Here is a 19,733-nt window from a genome sequence, read left to right as displayed (position 1 = left end):
TGTTCTAGACCCTCAATTGTTAATGTAAACAGACAACATATTTTACAGTTTTTTTTTTTTTTATTTGTTATAACATGAATTTCACTCTCTCTCTCTCTACCCGTATTCTATATGGTGTACTGTATACAGGGGGGGGGGGTATAAATACGTTTTTTTTAAGCATTTTTGAAGAGGCGCCGCTACTTCGCGGATTTTCAGTTTTTGCGGGTGGTCTCGGTCCCCATTAACCGCGATAACCGAGGGACCACTGTATATTTCCGCAACTTAAATAGGGATGATAAAAACTTCTTAAAGGTTCCCAGCAGTTGCTGGATCTGTTCACTCACTTTGGTATAAATGCTAGTGACGTCAACCACGTATTAGTTATGATGTCATTGACACGCCTTGTTACCATCAAATCTCGCATGACGCCGACACTCGCTCCCGTTCCGACCATGGGCAAAGCGTCTTCGAAAATAGGTCTGGAAAAATATATTAGAAATTTATTACAAATGTTAAAGTGAATTTCCATTTCTGGAGATTTGTTGCAAAAGGTTTGGAACTCCAAATAATTTTACAAAGAAAAATTAAATTTGTATCAATATATTCTATTCAGTGAGTATTGAGACACAAATGGTTTAATATAAATTTTATCCTTTTTTGACTATACAAAATCCCAAGCAAGAAATTTCAGAACATTTTACTGCATTGGTAAGTTAAACCATAAGTAACACAGTTGCTGTGCTATTTAGATATTGCTGTCATGTTTAGGGGCTGGTAACTTTTAACAATTATAAAAAAATCAAATATTCCTAAAATATAAGAAAAACCAGAAAAAAAGTGGTTGAATGCAATCACCGTTCTACACTCCAATCTCTCTCTTCATTCAGTGCCCACAGTTGTTCGAAGTCCAAGTGTCGAAGAATTACAACCAGCTCTTTGAAAAGCCTGGGGGCTTCAGGTGCTACGCCTTCCAACTAAAAAAGAAAAGTAAGAATAAACAGACAAAATATCTCCAAAGAAAGTAGTTGAAATTCCTGTAATGTCTATTGTACATTCACTTTTATATTCTTCCATCAAGAAAGCATATTTTACAATTATGTAACACAGTATAGTAATCTGCTTGCAGTGAATACTGATTCAAGTCATAGTTATCCTTTGATACCTATTTCAAAACGACAATCTTGATTATATCATAGTTTAGAACAAGCATCAAAGACAAATAAATATTGGTACTATCAACCTACCCTTCTATTCTCTGCAATACTGTCAAGGAGATCGCTGGCCTTTTCCCTCCATTCTTGAGAGTCGTCAATTCTGGAGTCCAGTCCTTCCAGGTGGATGTGATTATGGTGATCAAAACGTAAATCTGTTCGGACATCAACTGGACCTAAAACGTAATGTGTCTCGCTTAGAACTATTCTAAGGTAATGTGTATCGGTTAGAACTATACCAAAGTAATGTGTCTCGGTTAGAACTATCCTTAGGTAATGTGTCTCAGTCAGAGCTATCCTTGAGTAATGTGTCTCGTTTAGAACTATCTTAAGGTCAATGTGTCATAGATAAGAGCTATCCTTAAACACTTTTCCTACAATAACTGATCTTTTAACAATCATAAACATACATAATAGGAGCAAAAAAACTATCTCTTTCCAAAGAATGTCAGGATGGTCTTCAAAGACAAATATTATTCATAGTTAAGGGGGCCGGCCGGCTATTGACGATTTTTAATAACAGGACTTTGACATTTATACCACTTAATAAGATGACTTAGGACATCTCCAAACTGCATAGGATTTTTGCCTTTGACTTTCGGTTTTGCGATGCCATGGCGATTTATCCTAAAAATTAAGTGTTTTTCAAATTCTATCTCATCCCTTGATAATTATTACTAAGATCTGGGAATACTACCCTATATGGACCTGATATAGACCTCCAATATGAAGAGTTTTTTCTCTAAAAGTAATATTTTTGCCAGTTATGAATTTTTTCCTTGTGGTAAAAAAATGTTATTTTTATTAATAAAATAAATTTTTGAATATACTTACCCGGTGATTATATAGGCTGCAACTCTGTTGCTCGACAGAAAACTCTACGTTCAAAATACGCCAGCGATCGCTATGCAGGTAGGGGGTGTACATCAACAGCGCCATCTGTCTAGCAGGTACTCAGTACTCAATGTAAACACAGAACCAATTTTCTCCTCGGTCCACTGGGTATCTATTGGGGAGGAAGGGAGGGTCCTTTAATATATAATCACCGGGTAAGTAAATTCAAAAATTTATTTTATTAAAAAAAATAACATTTTTCAATATTAAACTTAGCCGGTGATTATATAGGCTGATTCACACCCAGGGGGGTGGGTAGAGACCAGCATTACTTGTTTACATTATTATGAGCTAAGTATTTTGTATTTCATTTTAGCAGTTATTCAAAATAACAAACATAAAATAAATAAGTACCTGGTAAGGAAGTCGACTTGAACAATTATTCTGCCTTTTTAAGTACGTCTTCCTTACGGAGCCTCGCGATCCTCTTAGGATGCTGAGCGACCCCTAGGATCTGAAGTATCAAGGGTTGCAACCCATACAACAGGACCTCATCAAAACCTCTAATCTAGGCGCTTCTCAAGAAATGACTTTGACCACCCGCCAAATCAAGTAGGATGCGAAAGGCTTCTTAGCCTTCCGGACAACCCAAAAACAATAATAAAACATTTCAAGAGAAAGATTAAAAAGGTTATGGAATTAGGGAATTGTAGTGGTTGAGCCCTCACCCACTACTGCACTCGTTGCTACGAATGGTCCCAGAGTGTAGCAGTTCTCGTAAAGAGACTGGACATTCTTAAGATAAAAAGACGCGAACACTGACTTGCTTTTCCAATAGGTTGCGTCGATTATACTTTGCAGAGATCTATTTTGTTTAAAGGCCACGGAAGTTGCGACAGCTCTAACTTCGTGTGTCCTTACCTTCAGCAAAGCTTGGTCTTCCTCATTCAGATGGGAATGAGCTTCTCGTATTAACAGTCTGATAAAATAGGATAAAGCATTCTTTGACATAGGCAAAGATGGTTTCTTAACTGAACACCATAAAGCTTCAGACGGGCCTCGTAAAGGTTTTTAAATAGAACTTAAGAGCTCTTACAGGACATAAGACTCTTTCTAGTTCATTACCAACCATACGATAAGTTTGGAATATCGAACGATATTGGCCAAGGCCGAGAAGGCAGCTCGTGTTTGGCTAGAAAACCAAGTTGTAGAACATGTAGCCGTTTCGGATGAGAATCCGATGTTCTTGCTGAAGGCATGAATCTCACTGACTCTTTTAGCTGTGGCTAAGCATACCAGGAAAAGAGTCTTAAAGGTGAGATCTTTCAGGGAGGCTGATTGTAGCGGTTCGAACCTGTCTGACATAAGGAATCTTGGTACCACGTCTAAATTCCAACCAGGTGTAACCAAACGACGCTCCTTCGTGGTCTCAAAAGACTTAAGGAGGTCCTGTAGATCTTTATTGTTGGAAAGATCTAAGCCTCTGTGACGGAAGACTGATGCCAACATGCTTCTGTAACCCTTGATAGTGGGAGATGAAAGAGATCGTTCTTTCCTCAGATATAAGAGGAAGTCAGCTATTTGAGTTACAGAGGTACTGGTCGAGGATACGGATACTGACTTGCACCAGTTTCGGAAGATTTCCCACTTCGATTGGTAGACTCTAAGGGTGGATGTTCTCCTTGCTCTAGCAATCGCTCTGGTTGCCTCCTTCGAAAAGCCTCTAGCTCTCGAGAGTCTTTCGATAGTCTGAAGGCAGTCAGACGAAGAGCGTGGAGGCCTTGGTGTACCTTTTTTACGCGTGGCTGACGTCTACTAGCCATCGAAGTACCTCGGTGAACCATTCTCTCGCGGGCCAGAGGGAAGCAACTAGCGTCAACCTTGTCCCTTCGTGAGAGGCGAACTTCTGCAGTACCTTGTTGACAGTCTTGAATGGAGGGAATGCATATAGATCTAGATGTGACCAATCTAGTAGAAAGGCATCTATAAGAACTGCTGCTGGGTCCGGGATTGGTGAGCAAAATATTGGGAGCCTCTTGGTCATCGAGGTTGCGAAGAGATCTATGGTTGGCTGGCCCCAGGTGGCCCAAAGTCTCTAGCATACATCCTTGTGGAGGGTCCATTCTGTTGGAATTATTTGTCCCTTCCGACTGAGACAATCTGCCATGACATTCAAGTTGCCTTGGATGAACCTCGTTACTAATGATATGTCTAGACCTTTTGACCAGGTGAGGAGGTCCCTTGCGATCTCGTACAATGTCAGAGAGTAGGTCCCTCCTTGCTTGGAGATGTACGCCAAAGCCGTGGTGTTGTCCGAGTTCACCTCCACCACTTTGCCTTGAAGGAGAGACCTGAAGCTTTTCCAGGTCAGACTTACTGCCAGTAGCTCCTTGCAGTTGAAATGCATTGTCCTTTGACTCGAGTTCCATAATCCCGAGCATTCCCGACCATCTAATGTCGCACCCCAGCCTACGTCCGATGCGTCCGAAAAGAGAACGTGGTTGGGAGTCTGAACAGTCAGGGGAAGACCCTCTCTAAGGTTGATATAGTCCTTTCACCAAGTCAGACAAGACTTTATCTTTCCGGAAACCGGGATCGAGACCGCTTCTAGCGTCTTGTCCTTTTTCCAGTGAAAAGCTAGATGGTATAGAAGAGGACGGAGGTGTCGTCTTCCTAGTGACACAAATTGATCCACGGATGACAGTGTCCCTACCAGACTCATCCACAGCCTGACTGGGCAGCATTCCTTCTTCAGCATCTTCTGGATGGATAGCAGGGCTGGGGGCTAATCGTCTTGTTCAGCAACGTCCTCATCAGAGGGTTCCTCATCCGAAACTGATGAGGAAACAGCAACGGAGTGGGCAACGTCTGACTCGCTGAATCCGGTCGCACTGGTGGATGCGTGACGGAGCCGGACGCAATATCATGGAACTGCTGCACAGTCTGTGAACTGTCAACAACCATGGGTGCGCGAGGAAGTACAGCGTCAACCCGAAACTGTCTAGACTGTCTGGGTTGTGCAGTCAACACCCTACCGGGTTGCTGAGGTTGACGCACTGCGTCACAACAAGTCACCTCTGCTGGTTGTTGAACGTCCTGAACGTCAACAACCACCTCCGAGCGTCGCTTAACGTCAACATGCGACTGGCAACCCACACTGGGTCGCATCGGTGGAGGAACCACCTCAACTGCCAGACGCGAGTAGGTTACCTCAGCGTCAACAGGGCGCACAACCGACCGGTTGGAAGGTTGTTGGCCAGAAAGAGGAACCACCTCAACTGGCAGACGCGAGTAGGTTACCTCAGCGTCAACAGGGCGCACAACCAACCGGCTGGAAGGTTGTTGGCCAGAAGGTTCTTCTCCGCATTTAAGTCCTCTATCAAGGACGCAAGCTTGGACTGCATGTCTTGCAGCAAAGCCCTTTAGGGTCTACGGGAGCAGGTGTGGCAACAGACGGGGTTAGCGACTGAGGCGGAACCATTTACCATCCCTGAAAGCCTTGTTATGTGTGACATAATATTACAGCAAAACTTCAAAGGCTCGACAAAAGTTGAGAAGTTGACCTGTAAACAACTTGGAGCGTCTCCTGGCTAGGCGCCAGGGCGAGTCTACCAGAATTGAGAAGTCTATCTGGGCAGAGGCATGAACTCCCAAGCCGAGAACTTCTCTCGTGTCCTATCAGACTCTCGCTCTATAAGCCAGTTTAAAAGAAGGGAAATCAAAGGCTGTATCCCTAAAACTCCTCCCGGTGCAAAAACCAGTCGCCTAACCAACGTAACGCTCTCTAGGAGAGCGAGAGAGCACTAGCTTAAAAACAACGGCTTCAAAGTAGCTAGGCCTAGTGTAAGTTCTGACGTTTAGGCGAACGAGGAGCAGCAGTTACAAGATCTGGACGAAGATCCTTAAAAAATCATCATGATTTAATTAAAGTCCATAGGAGGCTAAGCAGCTTAAGGCTCCTCTCCAAATGACAGAGTCCTCAAGGGAATATCAGTAGGAGGGAGAACAGCACTTCTCAGCTACAGGAACCTTGTCCGATAAATGCTAGGTTACCTCAGTGAGTCTCTCACTGGTGCATTAGTAGCAGACCAGAAGGCAACGTCATGTAACTGCTTGACAGTCTGTGAACTGTCAACAACTGAACTGTCAACCACAACAGGTGCGTGAGGACATACAGTGTTCACTCGAGACTGCTTTGACTGGCTATACTGAGCAGTCAAAACAACTCTAGAATGCGGAGGTTGACGCACCGCGTCAAAACAAAACAACTTAGACTGTTGTTGTACCTCTTGAACGTCAACGGAAGGTTCCGTGCGTTACTGAACGTCAACATGCAGCTGGCAGGGTACACTGGAACGCATGGGTGGCGGGACTCTCTCAGCTGGAGTGCGGCAGAAGGTTGCCTCAGCGTCCAGAGGACGCACAACCGTGGTTGGTTGTAGGCTAGAGGTTGGTGCAGTGTCAACCTTCTCCGCACGAAAGTCCCGCATCAATGACGTTAACTGAGACTGCATGGTCTGCAGCAAAGACCACTTAGGGTCTACAGGAGCAGGTGCGGCAACAGACGGTGTGACTGCCTGATGCGGTACCGCTTTGCCTCTCTTAGGAGGTGAGCAGTCGTCGGAAGACTGCAGCGAGTCCGAACTGACCTAGTGGCCACAACTGGGCCGTTGGACTTGCGCGGAAGGGACCGACTTGCGCTTAATAAGCTGCGAGACCTTGGTCCATGGTTTCTTACGAGAAACCTCTTCCGCAGACGAGAAATAAATGGGCTCTCTCGTCTTTGTGTGGGTGGGGCGATCTTGGGTAGATACGCCCGAAACCACGGAGGGAAACGTCTGTTCGTTGATCAAGGCCTGACGAACCCATAAGTCGTTCGACATTACTTCTCCCCTGGGCTTGGGAGCTTGCAAGATGTCCCGGACTAGGTGAACGACAGGCACGAACAGACGAACTCTCGGACGCAACACTGTAACACTTTGCGCATATCACTTTATCACTTTGACTTTCTGTTTTGCACTTATTTCACTGAAATCGAAACTTTACTGATTTCTACCTGAAACACGCAATTCTACCCTAAATTAAAAGTTAGTAATTGCGAAATCAGTCGTATAATGCAGCTCATTAATACCAGCAAAAAACAGAAAACATATATAAAGATAAAAATTTCAGTGGCTGGGAAAGAGACTAAACACTAGTTCAAATAAACTACGTTTACAATCTCTCACCGCACATAGCCTGGGGACAAGAATAAAACCCTAGAAACGTTTTACCTTCTTCCCCGTACAGCGACTAGGGACGAGAGTAACGCGAGAACAACGTTACCCGCTTGAACGGAACGTTTTCTCTCCTCTCTCTCCCTCCGTCTCTATCTCTCTCTCTCTTTCTCTCTTGATTTCGCACCTAAGAGAAGAGCCCAATTATATATCGTCAAAAAAACATGTTATTTGACTAAAGGAAAAAAACTGAAAGGTTTTCCAATAAAAAGTTCCTTTAATTTAGAATTTAAAACATTAAAGCTAAGAAAGAATGAACAAAACGTCAGAATCGATTTACTCTTACTGCAAAGTGAAACCGTGATACACTCTCTCTCTATCGTAACGATAGAGCGCATGTTGAACGTCCTGAACGTCAACAACTGCGTAGTCTAAAAACTAAACGTTAGTACATCTTTGAAAACAGTACGAAGACTATCAAAGAAATTCTTTCATAAAACATTAAATTTAAAAAGTTTTAAATTCTTTAAAGGCTAAATACGATATAACGGGCTCAACGTTGATTAACTTCGGTTCCAAGTTAGGACCGCCTACTATCAGGAAAGGTCGCATATAAACAAAACATAAAAATTATCTTTATATGTTTATAATAAATGGAAAGTTAATCGAAGAGGCCTAATAAAGGCGGAGAGATATAAAATATATAGATCTATAACGTGTTAAGCAAAAATACTAAAAACCTAAACACACTTCCGTCTAAGGGAAGGGTCGGCCATTTAAAAGTGAAAGAGAGTCCATACTCTCTTTGTCACCCTAATTAAATCTATCCAAATCGAGTTCAAGTTTTGAGATGAAGATAAAACACCTGCATAGCGAAAGCTCAAAACTAGAATAGTGTACTTCACCAAATAGTTGTGAAAACAAATCCAGTTAGTAACAGCGTATTAGTAGGTCTTGCCGGGAGCCCGACAGAGAGAAAATTGGTTCTGTGTTTACATTGAGTACTGAGTACCTGCTAGACAGATGGCGCTGTTGATGTACACCCCCTACCTGCATAGCGATCGCTGGCGTATTTTGAACGTAGAGTTTTCTGTCGAGCAACAGAGTTGCAGCCTATATAATCACCGGCTAAGTTTAATATTGAAAAATAAACCCTAAAAATCTGGGGAAAAAATTGAGAAAAAATATGAAAAAAAAATTGGAAAAAAGGGCTTCATTTCATTGTTTTATAATGTATTTCTAAGTTATATACCAAATTTCAATGTTATATCTTTCAAACTAAGGGAGACTATTGAATTTGAAGATCAAAAAGTATAGTTTTGAGATTCGGGCGTTCAAATTTTTTCTTTGTATTCTTACAAAGACAATATTAATAAATCATGATTATTATGAATTTTATGTTCTTTTTTGTATATTAATAAAAGAGAACAAAGTTATTTATCATAATTTAATCATAAATAAAGATCCTTTTGCTCAACATCCTGCTTCTTTTGGCTTCTGTGAGGCAAGGTGCCCGCTCCTCTATCCACAACACTCTCTCTCTCTCTCTCTGCACTACCGATATTACCCTCTTCTGAACTCTTAATAGTGCGAATTTTCTTCCTTATGTTAACAAAATGTTGAAATTATCTTTTCCTCTTTGAAATGATAAAATTCTTGTCGAAAAAGAGAAAAACGTAAAACGAGTGAATGTCAGAGGTTAAGCTCAGAGTCGTCTGCGACTAGTGGAAGTTATACAGATGCCATTGTTCACAATTTCTTTTACATTAAAATGTAATGATTAAAGTATAAAAATTTACGATAACAAAAGAAATGCTGCATTTCCTTGTAGGGAGCAATGCTTATGGTTTATTAAGTTACTTTTACTTATCACCCTGTGACTATGAAAGTAAGAGGAATTTTGACAAAATATTCGGTATGCTCATTCCCTATTATCATATGGAGCTCAGTGAAATTGAATTTTTCCAGGATTTTGTGTTTTTCTTCCTATAACCCCATATATTGGCATCCCAGCGGCCTCCTTAAGCAACAAGTTCCAGATATGAATTAGCTGATCACTTGAAATGTTAATCAATGGAAAAAACACCATCAGCATTTTTTATCACAAGTTTTGGGGATTTTAACACTAACCCATCTGGCAACACTGTCATTTTAAGTTCTAACTTACCCAAATGTCCTGTAAATGAGCGGTGTCCTGTGAGGTTGAGATTCTGGGTGACTGTCGTGACAAGACCTCCCTTCTCTGAACTAAATGGAGAAAAACGATGCTCTTCTGTGCAGGTCCCAAACTGCACCATGGCTTTACCAATATGTTGCTCGCAGACGCTACTGCTGTCAAGTAGCGGAGGAGTGTGTATACCCTATAATTGAGGAAACGTTCATTGGTGGATTATTATTATTATTATTATTATTATTATTACTAGCCAAGCTACAACTCTTGTTGGAAAAGCAAGATGCTGTAAGCCCAAGGGCTCCAATAGGGAAAAATAGCCCACTGAGGAAAGAAAATAAGGAAATAAATAAATGATGAGAACAAATTAACAATAAATCATTCTAAAAACAGTAACGTCAAAATAGATATGTCATATATAAACTATTAACAACGTCAAAACAGATATGTCATACATAAACTATAAAATGACTCATGTCAGCCTGGTCAAAATAAAAACATTTGCAGCAACTTTGAACTTCTGAAGTTCTACTGATTCAACTATCCGATTAGGAAGATCATTCAACAACTTGGTCACAGCTGGAATAAAACTTCTAGAGTACTGCGTAGTAATAAGCCTCATGATGGAGAAGGCCTGGCTATTAGAATAGGCGATTTTCTACGAAACATTGTTGCAACAAAAACCGACAATAAAATTGTTTTTAGGGTATATATAGTTTGTTTGGATATACGTAAACTTACTTATTACTTGTCAAATTGATAATCTTTATGGAGAAAATGTTGTATACTTTGGTATGAAATACGACACAGTAATATGAAAATAGTTTCACGATTTTGTTATCTTGCCAGGAGTGAAGCTGGTTGGGAAGCAAGGAGAGAGCTAAGATTTTGTCTTGGGGTAAGCTAAGGATATGGCAGTCTAAGTGGGGCGGGTTGCAAGGGGTTAAGGATACGACTCCTATGTTAGGTTAGGTGGGGAACCTTAGGTTAGGTGGCATTTTAGTGCGTTTCCCTTTTCAATCCATTTTTCAGTCAAAACTTTACAAATTTTACACAAGGTGTCACAACTAACTATCTACAAATGCTCCTTGACTTTACTAAGTAATCACTTCAATATTCTCTCAATTAAAATGAACATGACAGCTACACAGGGAAGTCAAAAGTGGAAGCGAGAGAGAGAGAGAGAGAGAGAGAGAGAGAGAGAGAGAGAGAGAGAGAGAGAGAGAGAGAGAGAGAGAGAGAGAGGGGGGGGGGGCAAATTTCAGACTAGAAAATTAGAAAAACATAAAAAATCACTCACCCCAACGAAATCATATTCGACGCCTTTGATGAATGATGTCACTGCTGATCGATGAATGCACGAAGGGATGTCTCGTGTCTTCCGGATGATAAGACGCGTGCCCACAGCTTCAACGGCCTCGTATTTAATATTGCATTCGCCAACGACGTCTTTCTGCAGGATTCAGGGATTTTGTGATGCAAATCATGCAAGTCACTGTTAGAGTAGCCTATCCTACAATGTTTCAATCATTTGGGGTTACTTCTAACTCGTCCTACTACTTTCTTATTTATTGACTGATTTCTTTAAATGAAAACAGAAATTCATATTCTAAAAGTTGTTTGTGAGAAAAGTTTCATATTCCAAATATATATATATATATATATATATATATATATATATATATATATATATATATATATATATATATATATATATATATATATATATATATATATATATATATATATATATATATATATATATATATATATATATATATATATAAACGTCAATTTTCTCATTAGTATGGGCTTTTAGCAATAAATTATACCTCACGAATGGAGATCGTAAGGACATTTCTTCATATTTCACGTGATGAATCACTTCCCTTAAATCCGGAAATGTCTATCCCACACACTCGTTCATACTGGTATCTCTCTCTCTCTCTCTCTCTCTCTCTCTCTCTCTCTCTCTCTCTCTCTCTCCTCCTCTCTCTCTCTCTCTCTCTCTCTCTCTCAACCATTTACCAGACTCACGTTATATTCTGTATTTTTCTGTATTTTTAAGCTCATCAAAGCATTTGGGGACCATTCAGCTTTTTAATAATCACAAACTTAAATTTACAACTACATTGATGTTATTCCAATAATTCTTTTTCAGTTTCACGTATAGTTTTCCAAACCAACCTGGCATAGTACGTGGGCCAGCATTATCAATTTATCGTACAAAATAAAACTGAAGATATCAACGTCTAATGTTATCAAACAAGAATAAGATGGAATTACTAACTTTTTCAATAATCTTTGTACTTTTTACTCAGGCCATTCTCTTCACTGCTTTTTAAATCAGCAGCTTCAAAATCACTTGATATGACATTAATGTGCTAATGTACTAGAGATAGGGAGATGAGCCAATGGCGTGCTTGGGAAAAGGGGGGGGGGGGGTAAACCATCACCTGGGGGAGACATGATCCCTAAGAAGATTTAATATGCCTACTTTTCCTCCAAGCATGATCCATAAATAGAGTTTTTTTTATTTTTTTTTTTACATTTCATTGTGATACGACATTCCTCTTTGGGCAATCTAGACAATTTGCAACTTGTCTAGATTCATTCTCGGGAGTCGAAGATAACTTTCCTCGCAAGCAGGATCGCCAAGTTTTCCAAATGAGAAAAGGTTAACGTCTGATGAACGGCAGCTTTAAAAGGCCAACCTAATAGTAGAAAAAAGCCGAAAATATAGCATTTAAGGCTAATTTCAAAAAGGTCAAATTTAGGTATCTACCACGAAAAAAGGCCAAAATTTGAGGGGTTTTTGGTCCGAAAAAGGCCAACCTGGCAAACTTGCTCGCAAGCAGAACAAGATGGTGTTTGAGTAGGAAATTACTTCTGATTGAAAATCTTTGTTTTAAACTGAACAATAGATAATGCATTAGTTTGAATTCTCGATTTTAATAAACAGACAAGGGCAAATAAGTTAATGTTACAATTAATATTGCTATCCTAGTTTATACGTCGACAAATGTTATGAATATCTTCGTACGACACGAGTTTTTTTTTTTTTTTTTATTCTTTGTTGGAAACAGTCTTCTTGGATTCGGGCTCACAAAACAAACGTCGAACTATAGACAACCTCAATCTCTCTCTTACCAGCCACTATAATTGCTTCAAATATGATAAATTTTCAGGAAAAAAATTAATTTCCCTTTTTATTTCAGAATTAACTGGTAAATGCATAAGATATACTGTCTGAATGTACATGCGATTCTTTACATTTAAAATTTCTCTTCTTCATTAAATATATATATATATATATATATATATATATATATATATATATATATATATATATATATATATATATATATATATATATATATATATATATATATACGAAATTAAATGGTGATTAAATAGGTTGCAAAGCACAAATAAAAGCGTAGGCCTACTCAATATTTTGATACCATCCATTTGAAGCCTTATCTTAAATTTATTTAGCTTATTTTTGCTCTCCGAAACACCTCCCCAATAAATTGTTCATTAGCCATGGCTGGAAACAAACAACTGAACGTGTACCCATTAAGAAACTAATGAAAATTGGAGTAATGTTGGGCGAAGACGCTCGAAATAGCAGCGGTTTCCCCTCTAACCTCGCCGCTAGTCGAACCCGGTATGGCCGAAGCCTAAGCAAGATTATTGAGGAAAACATATTCTTATCAACTTCTTCTTCTGGTCAAAGTTTACGCTTTTTTTTACATATTTATTTATTATCCCAGATATTTTTACGCATCTTTAAGCACAATTACAACAGATAAATGTGCATACAAATGAATAGGACGAATTTATTTGACTGGCAGGGAGTGACGCTGTTCTCTATTTACACAAGATTAGACAATTTAAAATTCTCGTCAGATTCTTTTTCTGGACATATTTTACGTTTTTAGTCTCTATAGTTATAGTTTCAGTATAACCATAACATATCAACGATGAATATTTAAAGGTACACGAAATTTAATAGGATCAACATATACAATTGATAGGATATGATTAAACATGTGATCAGCAAAGTGGCAATACCAAGTGGCAAGCAGTGTTGCCATGTGAAGTGAGATTTGGTAGGGGTTGATTTTATAAATGCAGCCTAAAGGTTACATGAACATCCACAAATTTACCCATCTTAGATGGCCCTTAAGGGCTGCCGAAAGTTATTGTGGAGCCTTCAGGTTGCACATTCAAGATTTTATTCCCTTTGGAAAGAACCTTAACCTACCAATCTTATATCATACGGCAACACTGGTGGTAAGAGGTGACATATTTTACCATTAACGACTCCGTTTACACAAGATTATTGATGTGTTCGTCTGTTTCTTTACCGTTTCGAAATTTTTCTAGATAGTTTGTGCTTTACCTGTATATAATTATCATCTCTGGCCCTTTATGCATCACCCAGCATAATCATGGCAAAGAAACAATATACATATAAAGCAGCATACAATGATATAAGCTAAACGTACCTTAAAGTGTGCTATAGCCTATAATTGCTATTCCTCGTAAATATTTAAAGAAAATGGCGATGGTGTTCAAATAATCAAAGAAAATGCTCTAATTTGATGGTAAACTCGTCTAGAAAAATTTCTTCATTTCTAGAAAATTATTAAGGAAATATGTAACCAGTTTGGGAAATTTTAACCATATGTCGTGAGTAGTGCCCCTTAATACCATCAGGAGTTGAGTTATACATTCATATGACATAGATATTTAGAGTCTCAGTAACATAATGAGTCGTAAAATGTGTAGCCTATGTTTTTATCACTTAACTAAAGAAGAACAGAATGGAAATAGAAGCAATTCAAGATTATACTTATTAATGTAATTGAGTTCTTTTTTTTTTACCTGTGGGCATAGGTTACTTTAAGAAGCATTATTAATGAAATTCTTGATTTTTTACTTTTATCCTATTCTACCTTTGAAATCAGATGGGATATTATTATTATTATTATTATTATTATTATTATTATTATTATTATTATTATTATTATTATTATTATTATTATTATAAACAAAGCTACAGCCTTAGTTAGAAAAGCAAGATGCTATAAGCCCAAGGGCCCCTACAGGGAAAAATAGCCCAGTGAGGAAAGGAAACAAGAAAATAGATAAACTACAAGAGAAGTAATGAACAATCAATATAAAATATTCTAAGAACCGTAACAACATTAAATTAGAGAGTTCACAAAGAAACTATATACAAAAAAGTGGAAGAGAAATAAGATATAATAATGTACCTTAGTGTACCCTCAAGCAAGAGAACTTTATCCCCAGACAGTGAAAGACTATGGTACAGAGGCTATGGCATTGCCCAAGAATAGAGAACAATGGTTTGATTTTGGGGTCCCCTTCTCTTAGAAGAGCTGCTTAACATAGCTAAAGAGTCTCTTCTACCCTTACCAAGAGGAAAGTAGCCATTGAACAATTACAGTGCAGTAGTTAACCCACTGTTGGAAGAAGAATTATTTAGTAATCTCAGTGTTGGCAGGTAATTTATGAGGATAGAGGAGGAGGATGTGGAAAGAATAGGCCAGACTCTTCTGTGATGTGTAGGCAAAAGGAAAATGAGCTGTAATCAGAGAGGGGGGTCCAATATAGCACTGTATGACCAGTCAAAGGACCCAACAACTCTCGAGTGGTAGTATCTCAACGGGTGGCTGGTGCCCTGGCCAACCTACAACCAACAAAATACCTTGCTATCATCAACTTGGTAGCCTATCCTATTGTGGCCAGTTTGGACTTTTTAAATTCTTCTTTCATGTGCATTGCCATACTTATATATACAACCAGATCCCTGCTAGGATTTTGCAACATACATATCTATGTATGCTTAAGGCTTCTTTCATTAAAACCTTTTTTTAGCACGTGTTGTGGTGACCGATGTGCCAACGTCCCTGACTGGTGATTACCAGACTGGAGTTCGAGTCCCGCTCAAACTCGATAGTTTCTTTGGTTGCTGCAACCTTACCATCCTTGCTTGTGAGCTAAGAATGGAAGGTTTGGGCCTTTGGGGGGAGCCTATAGATCTATCTGCTGAGTTATCAGCAGCCATTGCTTGGCCCTCCTTGGTCCTAGCTTGGGTAGAGAGGGGGCTTAGGCGCTGATCATATGCATATATGGTCAGTCTTTAAGACATTGTCCTGCTTGATAGAGCAATGTCACTACCCCTTGCCTCTGCTATTCATGAATGGCCTTTAAACCTTTAAACTAGGCTAATAATCGCTAATTTTGGAGAAGAAATACTTTGTAACGGCTCCTCAAAACATTGCAGTGAATCCATATAAAGGCACAGCTTCCTTTCTAACTGTCTTGTCATTGAGGTAAATTTGAATGAAGAAAGGAGTCCATGAAATATTAAAGACAGCGAAGGGTCTTCGATACAATATAAGAGAATAGCTATATTTCTTCACTGCACCCACGCTCATCCTTCTGAAGCCATCTGCTCCCTAGACCTGCTGAGTTTCCAAGTGACAACCAAGGTCGACCAAGGAGGACTACGAGTCTAAACGGTACCCACGAAGGGGGTGGAGGCACGGCCACCTAGGGGCCGTGGTGGAGGTTAGTATGTTGAGGATAACAAAGTTTACGCGCGTTCGCGCTCGTCTCTCACAGGAACTAGATCATTTATGTTATTGTTGATGAGGCAGTGGTCCAACATTCGTCTGGGCTTTTTATCCCTTTAGGTTTTTTCCTTTGCATTTATGTTTTAGTTAATGTTGATATTGATTGTTTTGTTTCTCATCGTTTGTTTCTTTGAATGCACTCTACATAATCTAACATTTTCTTTCAATTAATAGTCATCTTCTAATTCAAATAAATTAGTCTCTCTCTCTCTCTCTCTCTCTCTCTCTCTCTCTCTCTCTCTCTCTCTCTCTCTCTCTCTCTCTCTCTCTCTCTAGAATTAGAATGAAAGTCCTCCATTTCGTTTGACAAAATATTTACGTACGACATTATCTGTGTTGTTGTTTGTTGGACAACAAACATATTGATAATCTCAAAGATATGCTATCTTTCACAGGTAAACATTCATTGTTGTTCATAATAAAGATATGCTATTTCTTCGACCTCATTAAATTCCTTCCTTTTGTCTTTAGTAGTTATATTTGTTTTCAGTTATAGTGAATAATGCCCATAATTCGAAGGAATATGACTCTGTTCGTGTAAAAAATCAAATAAGATTATTGGGAATTATATCATCATATTGTTTCAAACAGGAACTTCTCTACATAGAAAAGGAAAGAAGTAAGCTACTGGAAATAAAATCCAGAAAATTAAATTAATATCAAATGAAAAATAAATTCATGGAACCATTGCTGTCACAAGACAGAGTTGGATTAACCGGTGATGAAGTATGGGACAGAGGTAGATGGAGAACGCTGGCCAGAAACATCGACCCCTCATAGAAGTGGGAAAAGATGCAGACGAAGAAGAAGAAGAAGAAGATTGTTGAGGCAACTCTCCTAATAATAGGAATAAGCTTAGAAGCTTTGCACCTATCTAATTTTGCGGAGCGAGCAATAAGGAACCAGGAACTATATGGAAATGAAGTCTTGACGTGGAATGTAAATTAAAAGAAAAGGATTGAAGCCGTCGAGATATAGGGCTCAATTTGTATAGAATATAGAAAACTGCGAAGTGAGGTTATTATATAGATGTACAGTAAACATTTTAGAATCAGTGACAAGACGGATTATAGTATATTCTTGTCATTTGATCACGCAGAGAGAACTGAGAATAAAGTGGGAAAATATATATATAATTCTATGAGAGAAAGGGTATAAGAATAGAAAGACTTTCATACCCAGGAAGTGGGATACTGAATACTGTATGGTGCATTTAATGTAGAGGTATTTGACGAACATAAAATGCGTCTATTTTAGGGGTGGATAGAAACACTGATAGGTTATAAGTTTTCTGCACATGATACCCATCTTTAATTCAATCATTAGATTATGAACATGGGTGTAATAATAGTTTTTTCTCTCTGTACTTTAGACTTGTGAACAGCTTCCGATCTCCTCCCCACCACTCCACCTATATGAACTATAGTCAATTTTTTTTAGCGAGGAAGATTTGCACCGACTCGCAGCGGTGCTCTTTTAGCTCGGAAAAGTTTCCTGATCGCTGATTGGTTGGACAAGATAATTCTAACCAATCAGCGATCAGGAAACTTTTCCGAGCTAAAAGGGCACCACTGCGAGTCGGTGCAAATGCGTCTCATTAAAAGAAATTGACTATAGGTTTCAGCATCTACTAGAATCAAGAAGAAGAGCGTGGGGCTTGCAACTTCACATCGAGGGACTTGCTGAGGGACCAGAGCCATCAGTTGTTGACAAATCAAATGAGAAACAACACTTCAGATTTTGAGGAACCTTCAAGCATCACACATAATCTAAGTCACGTTATTTTTACACTTAATTAACTAATGGGACTCTCAAAGGTTTAAAGGCCGCTCATAAATGGCAGAGGCAAGGGACTGACCATAATTATATCATATGATCAGCGCCCAAGCCCCCTCTCCACCCAAGCTAGGATCAGGGAGGGCCAGGCAATGGCTGCTGATGACTCAGCAGATAGACGTATGAACTCCCCCAAACACCCCCTCCTTAGCTCACAAGGATGGTAAGGTTGCAGATACTGAAGGAACTAACGAGTCTGAGCGGGATTCGAATTCCAGTCTATCGATCACCAGGCAGAGACGTTACCAATGAGGCAGTTATGTCACAGGTACATCTTATTGTCCCATTTTCTTCCAGATAATGAGAACTGAGACAGGAAATTAACGAGTCACATTTGGAAGAAACTTCAAAACCAATGAGAAATTAAAAGACGATTTGATCGGCTCGTGTCAGAGTGAAGCGAAATATCAAAACCAAATCAAAATCTAGTGGGTTCCTTTCTCCTGAATTTAATATATAATATGAATGGCCATGGCAATAATAATAATAATAAGAATAGGGAAGTGGGGAATATGGGGAAAGGAAGAGTACCCCTGGATGCAATCCAGTTTATAGCTCAATGGCAGGTACTCGGGATGGGAAAGATTAAGGAAATAGGGAGAAAGAGAAGTACAGGAGAAGAACAAAAGAGAGGGGCAGACCCTCTTGCGATATTAGGGAATTGGTATTATTTTACGCACCATGGCAAGGGACAGGACTGACTATATATATACGTATGATCAGCGCCCAAGCCTCCTCTCCATCAAACTAGGATCAGGGAGACCCAGGCAATGGCTGGTGATGACTCAGCTTCTAGAATCCCATTATTAACTCACTAAAGTTAATTTTTTTAACGAGGCAAATTTGCACCGACTCGCAGGGGTGCCCTTTTAGCTCGGAAAAGTTTCTTAATCGCTGATTGGTTGGATAAGATCATTCTAACCAATCAGCGATCAGGAAACTTTTCCGGGCTAAAAGGGCCCCGCTGCGAGTCGGGGCAAATCTGCCTCATTAAAAGAAGTTGACTATAGGATGGTGAGGTTACAGACACTACTAGAAGCTCTCAAGCTTGAGAGGGTCTTGAACTCCTTTCCAACAGATTGCCAGGAAAGGATGTTTTCGATAGGATGTCACGAGCCTTTATCCGATGACCATAGATCTTACTAAGGTCTTTAAATTTCTTCCATAGATAACTCCACAACTTAAGTAAGCAACAGTATGTCAGTTTCCATGCTGTACATAAGGCTAAGTAGATAATCCCCAATTTTTTCTAAAGGTAATACACACACACACACACACACACATATATATATATATATATATATATATATATATATATATATATATATATATATATATATATATATACATGTAATGCAAAATACGTAAACACGTGTTCTCACATAGATACATATCGTAAGCATACACATACAATATATATATATATATATATATATATATATATATATATATATATATATATATATATATATATATATATATATGTGTGTGTGTGTGTGTGTGTGTGTGTGTGTGTGTGTGTGTGTGTGTGTGTAGAGTCAATCATACATACTCATTTAAATGCTGGTGTCTCTTGGTTTCACAGAATAGTGAATAAACCATGAAAACAAATACTGTAAGGAAAGATATAACAATGAACGAAAATAGTGAGAAATAAAAGAGTAAAAAAATCTATACTTGACATACCTCAACCGCCCAGTGGTTCAAGTCCAGACGGGGCATAGAATTATGAATGAGCGAGAGAGCAGCTCTCTTGAAATTCAGGGCTCTTGGGTCTTCGTCCTTCGTAGGACACAGCTCTTCTATGATGCCG

General features: G+C 39.0%; 1 protein-coding gene across 2 annotated transcripts in view; it reads right to left on the bottom strand.

The window, feature by feature from the left end:
* LOC137654743 (uncharacterized) overlaps positions 1–19,733 on the bottom strand; it is a 156,342-nt gene that overhangs the window by 109,330 nt on the left and 27,279 nt on the right. For both annotated transcript variants that reach the window (XM_068388660.1, XM_068388661.1), the window contains exons 7-12: positions 19,607–19,733; positions 10,714–10,866; positions 9,411–9,603; positions 1,227–1,369; positions 838–956; positions 327–461 (exon numbers count right to left, since the gene is read on the bottom strand). The exon at positions 19,607–19,733 is cut by the window's right edge and continues 15 nt beyond it. In XM_068388660.1, coding sequence (XP_068244761.1) covers positions 327–461; positions 838–956; positions 1,227–1,369; positions 9,411–9,603; positions 10,714–10,866; positions 19,607–19,733 — 870 coding nt within the window. The remainder of the gene's footprint in view (positions 1–326; positions 462–837; positions 957–1,226; positions 1,370–9,410; positions 9,604–10,713; positions 10,867–19,606) is intronic.

Source organism: Palaemon carinicauda, chromosome 15 (genome assembly GCF_036898095.1).
Source record: "Palaemon carinicauda isolate YSFRI2023 chromosome 15, ASM3689809v2, whole genome shotgun sequence".
Taxonomy (NCBI): domain Eukaryota; kingdom Metazoa; phylum Arthropoda; class Malacostraca; order Decapoda; family Palaemonidae; genus Palaemon; species Palaemon carinicauda.
This window is presented reverse-complemented; position numbering and strand designations above follow the sequence as displayed.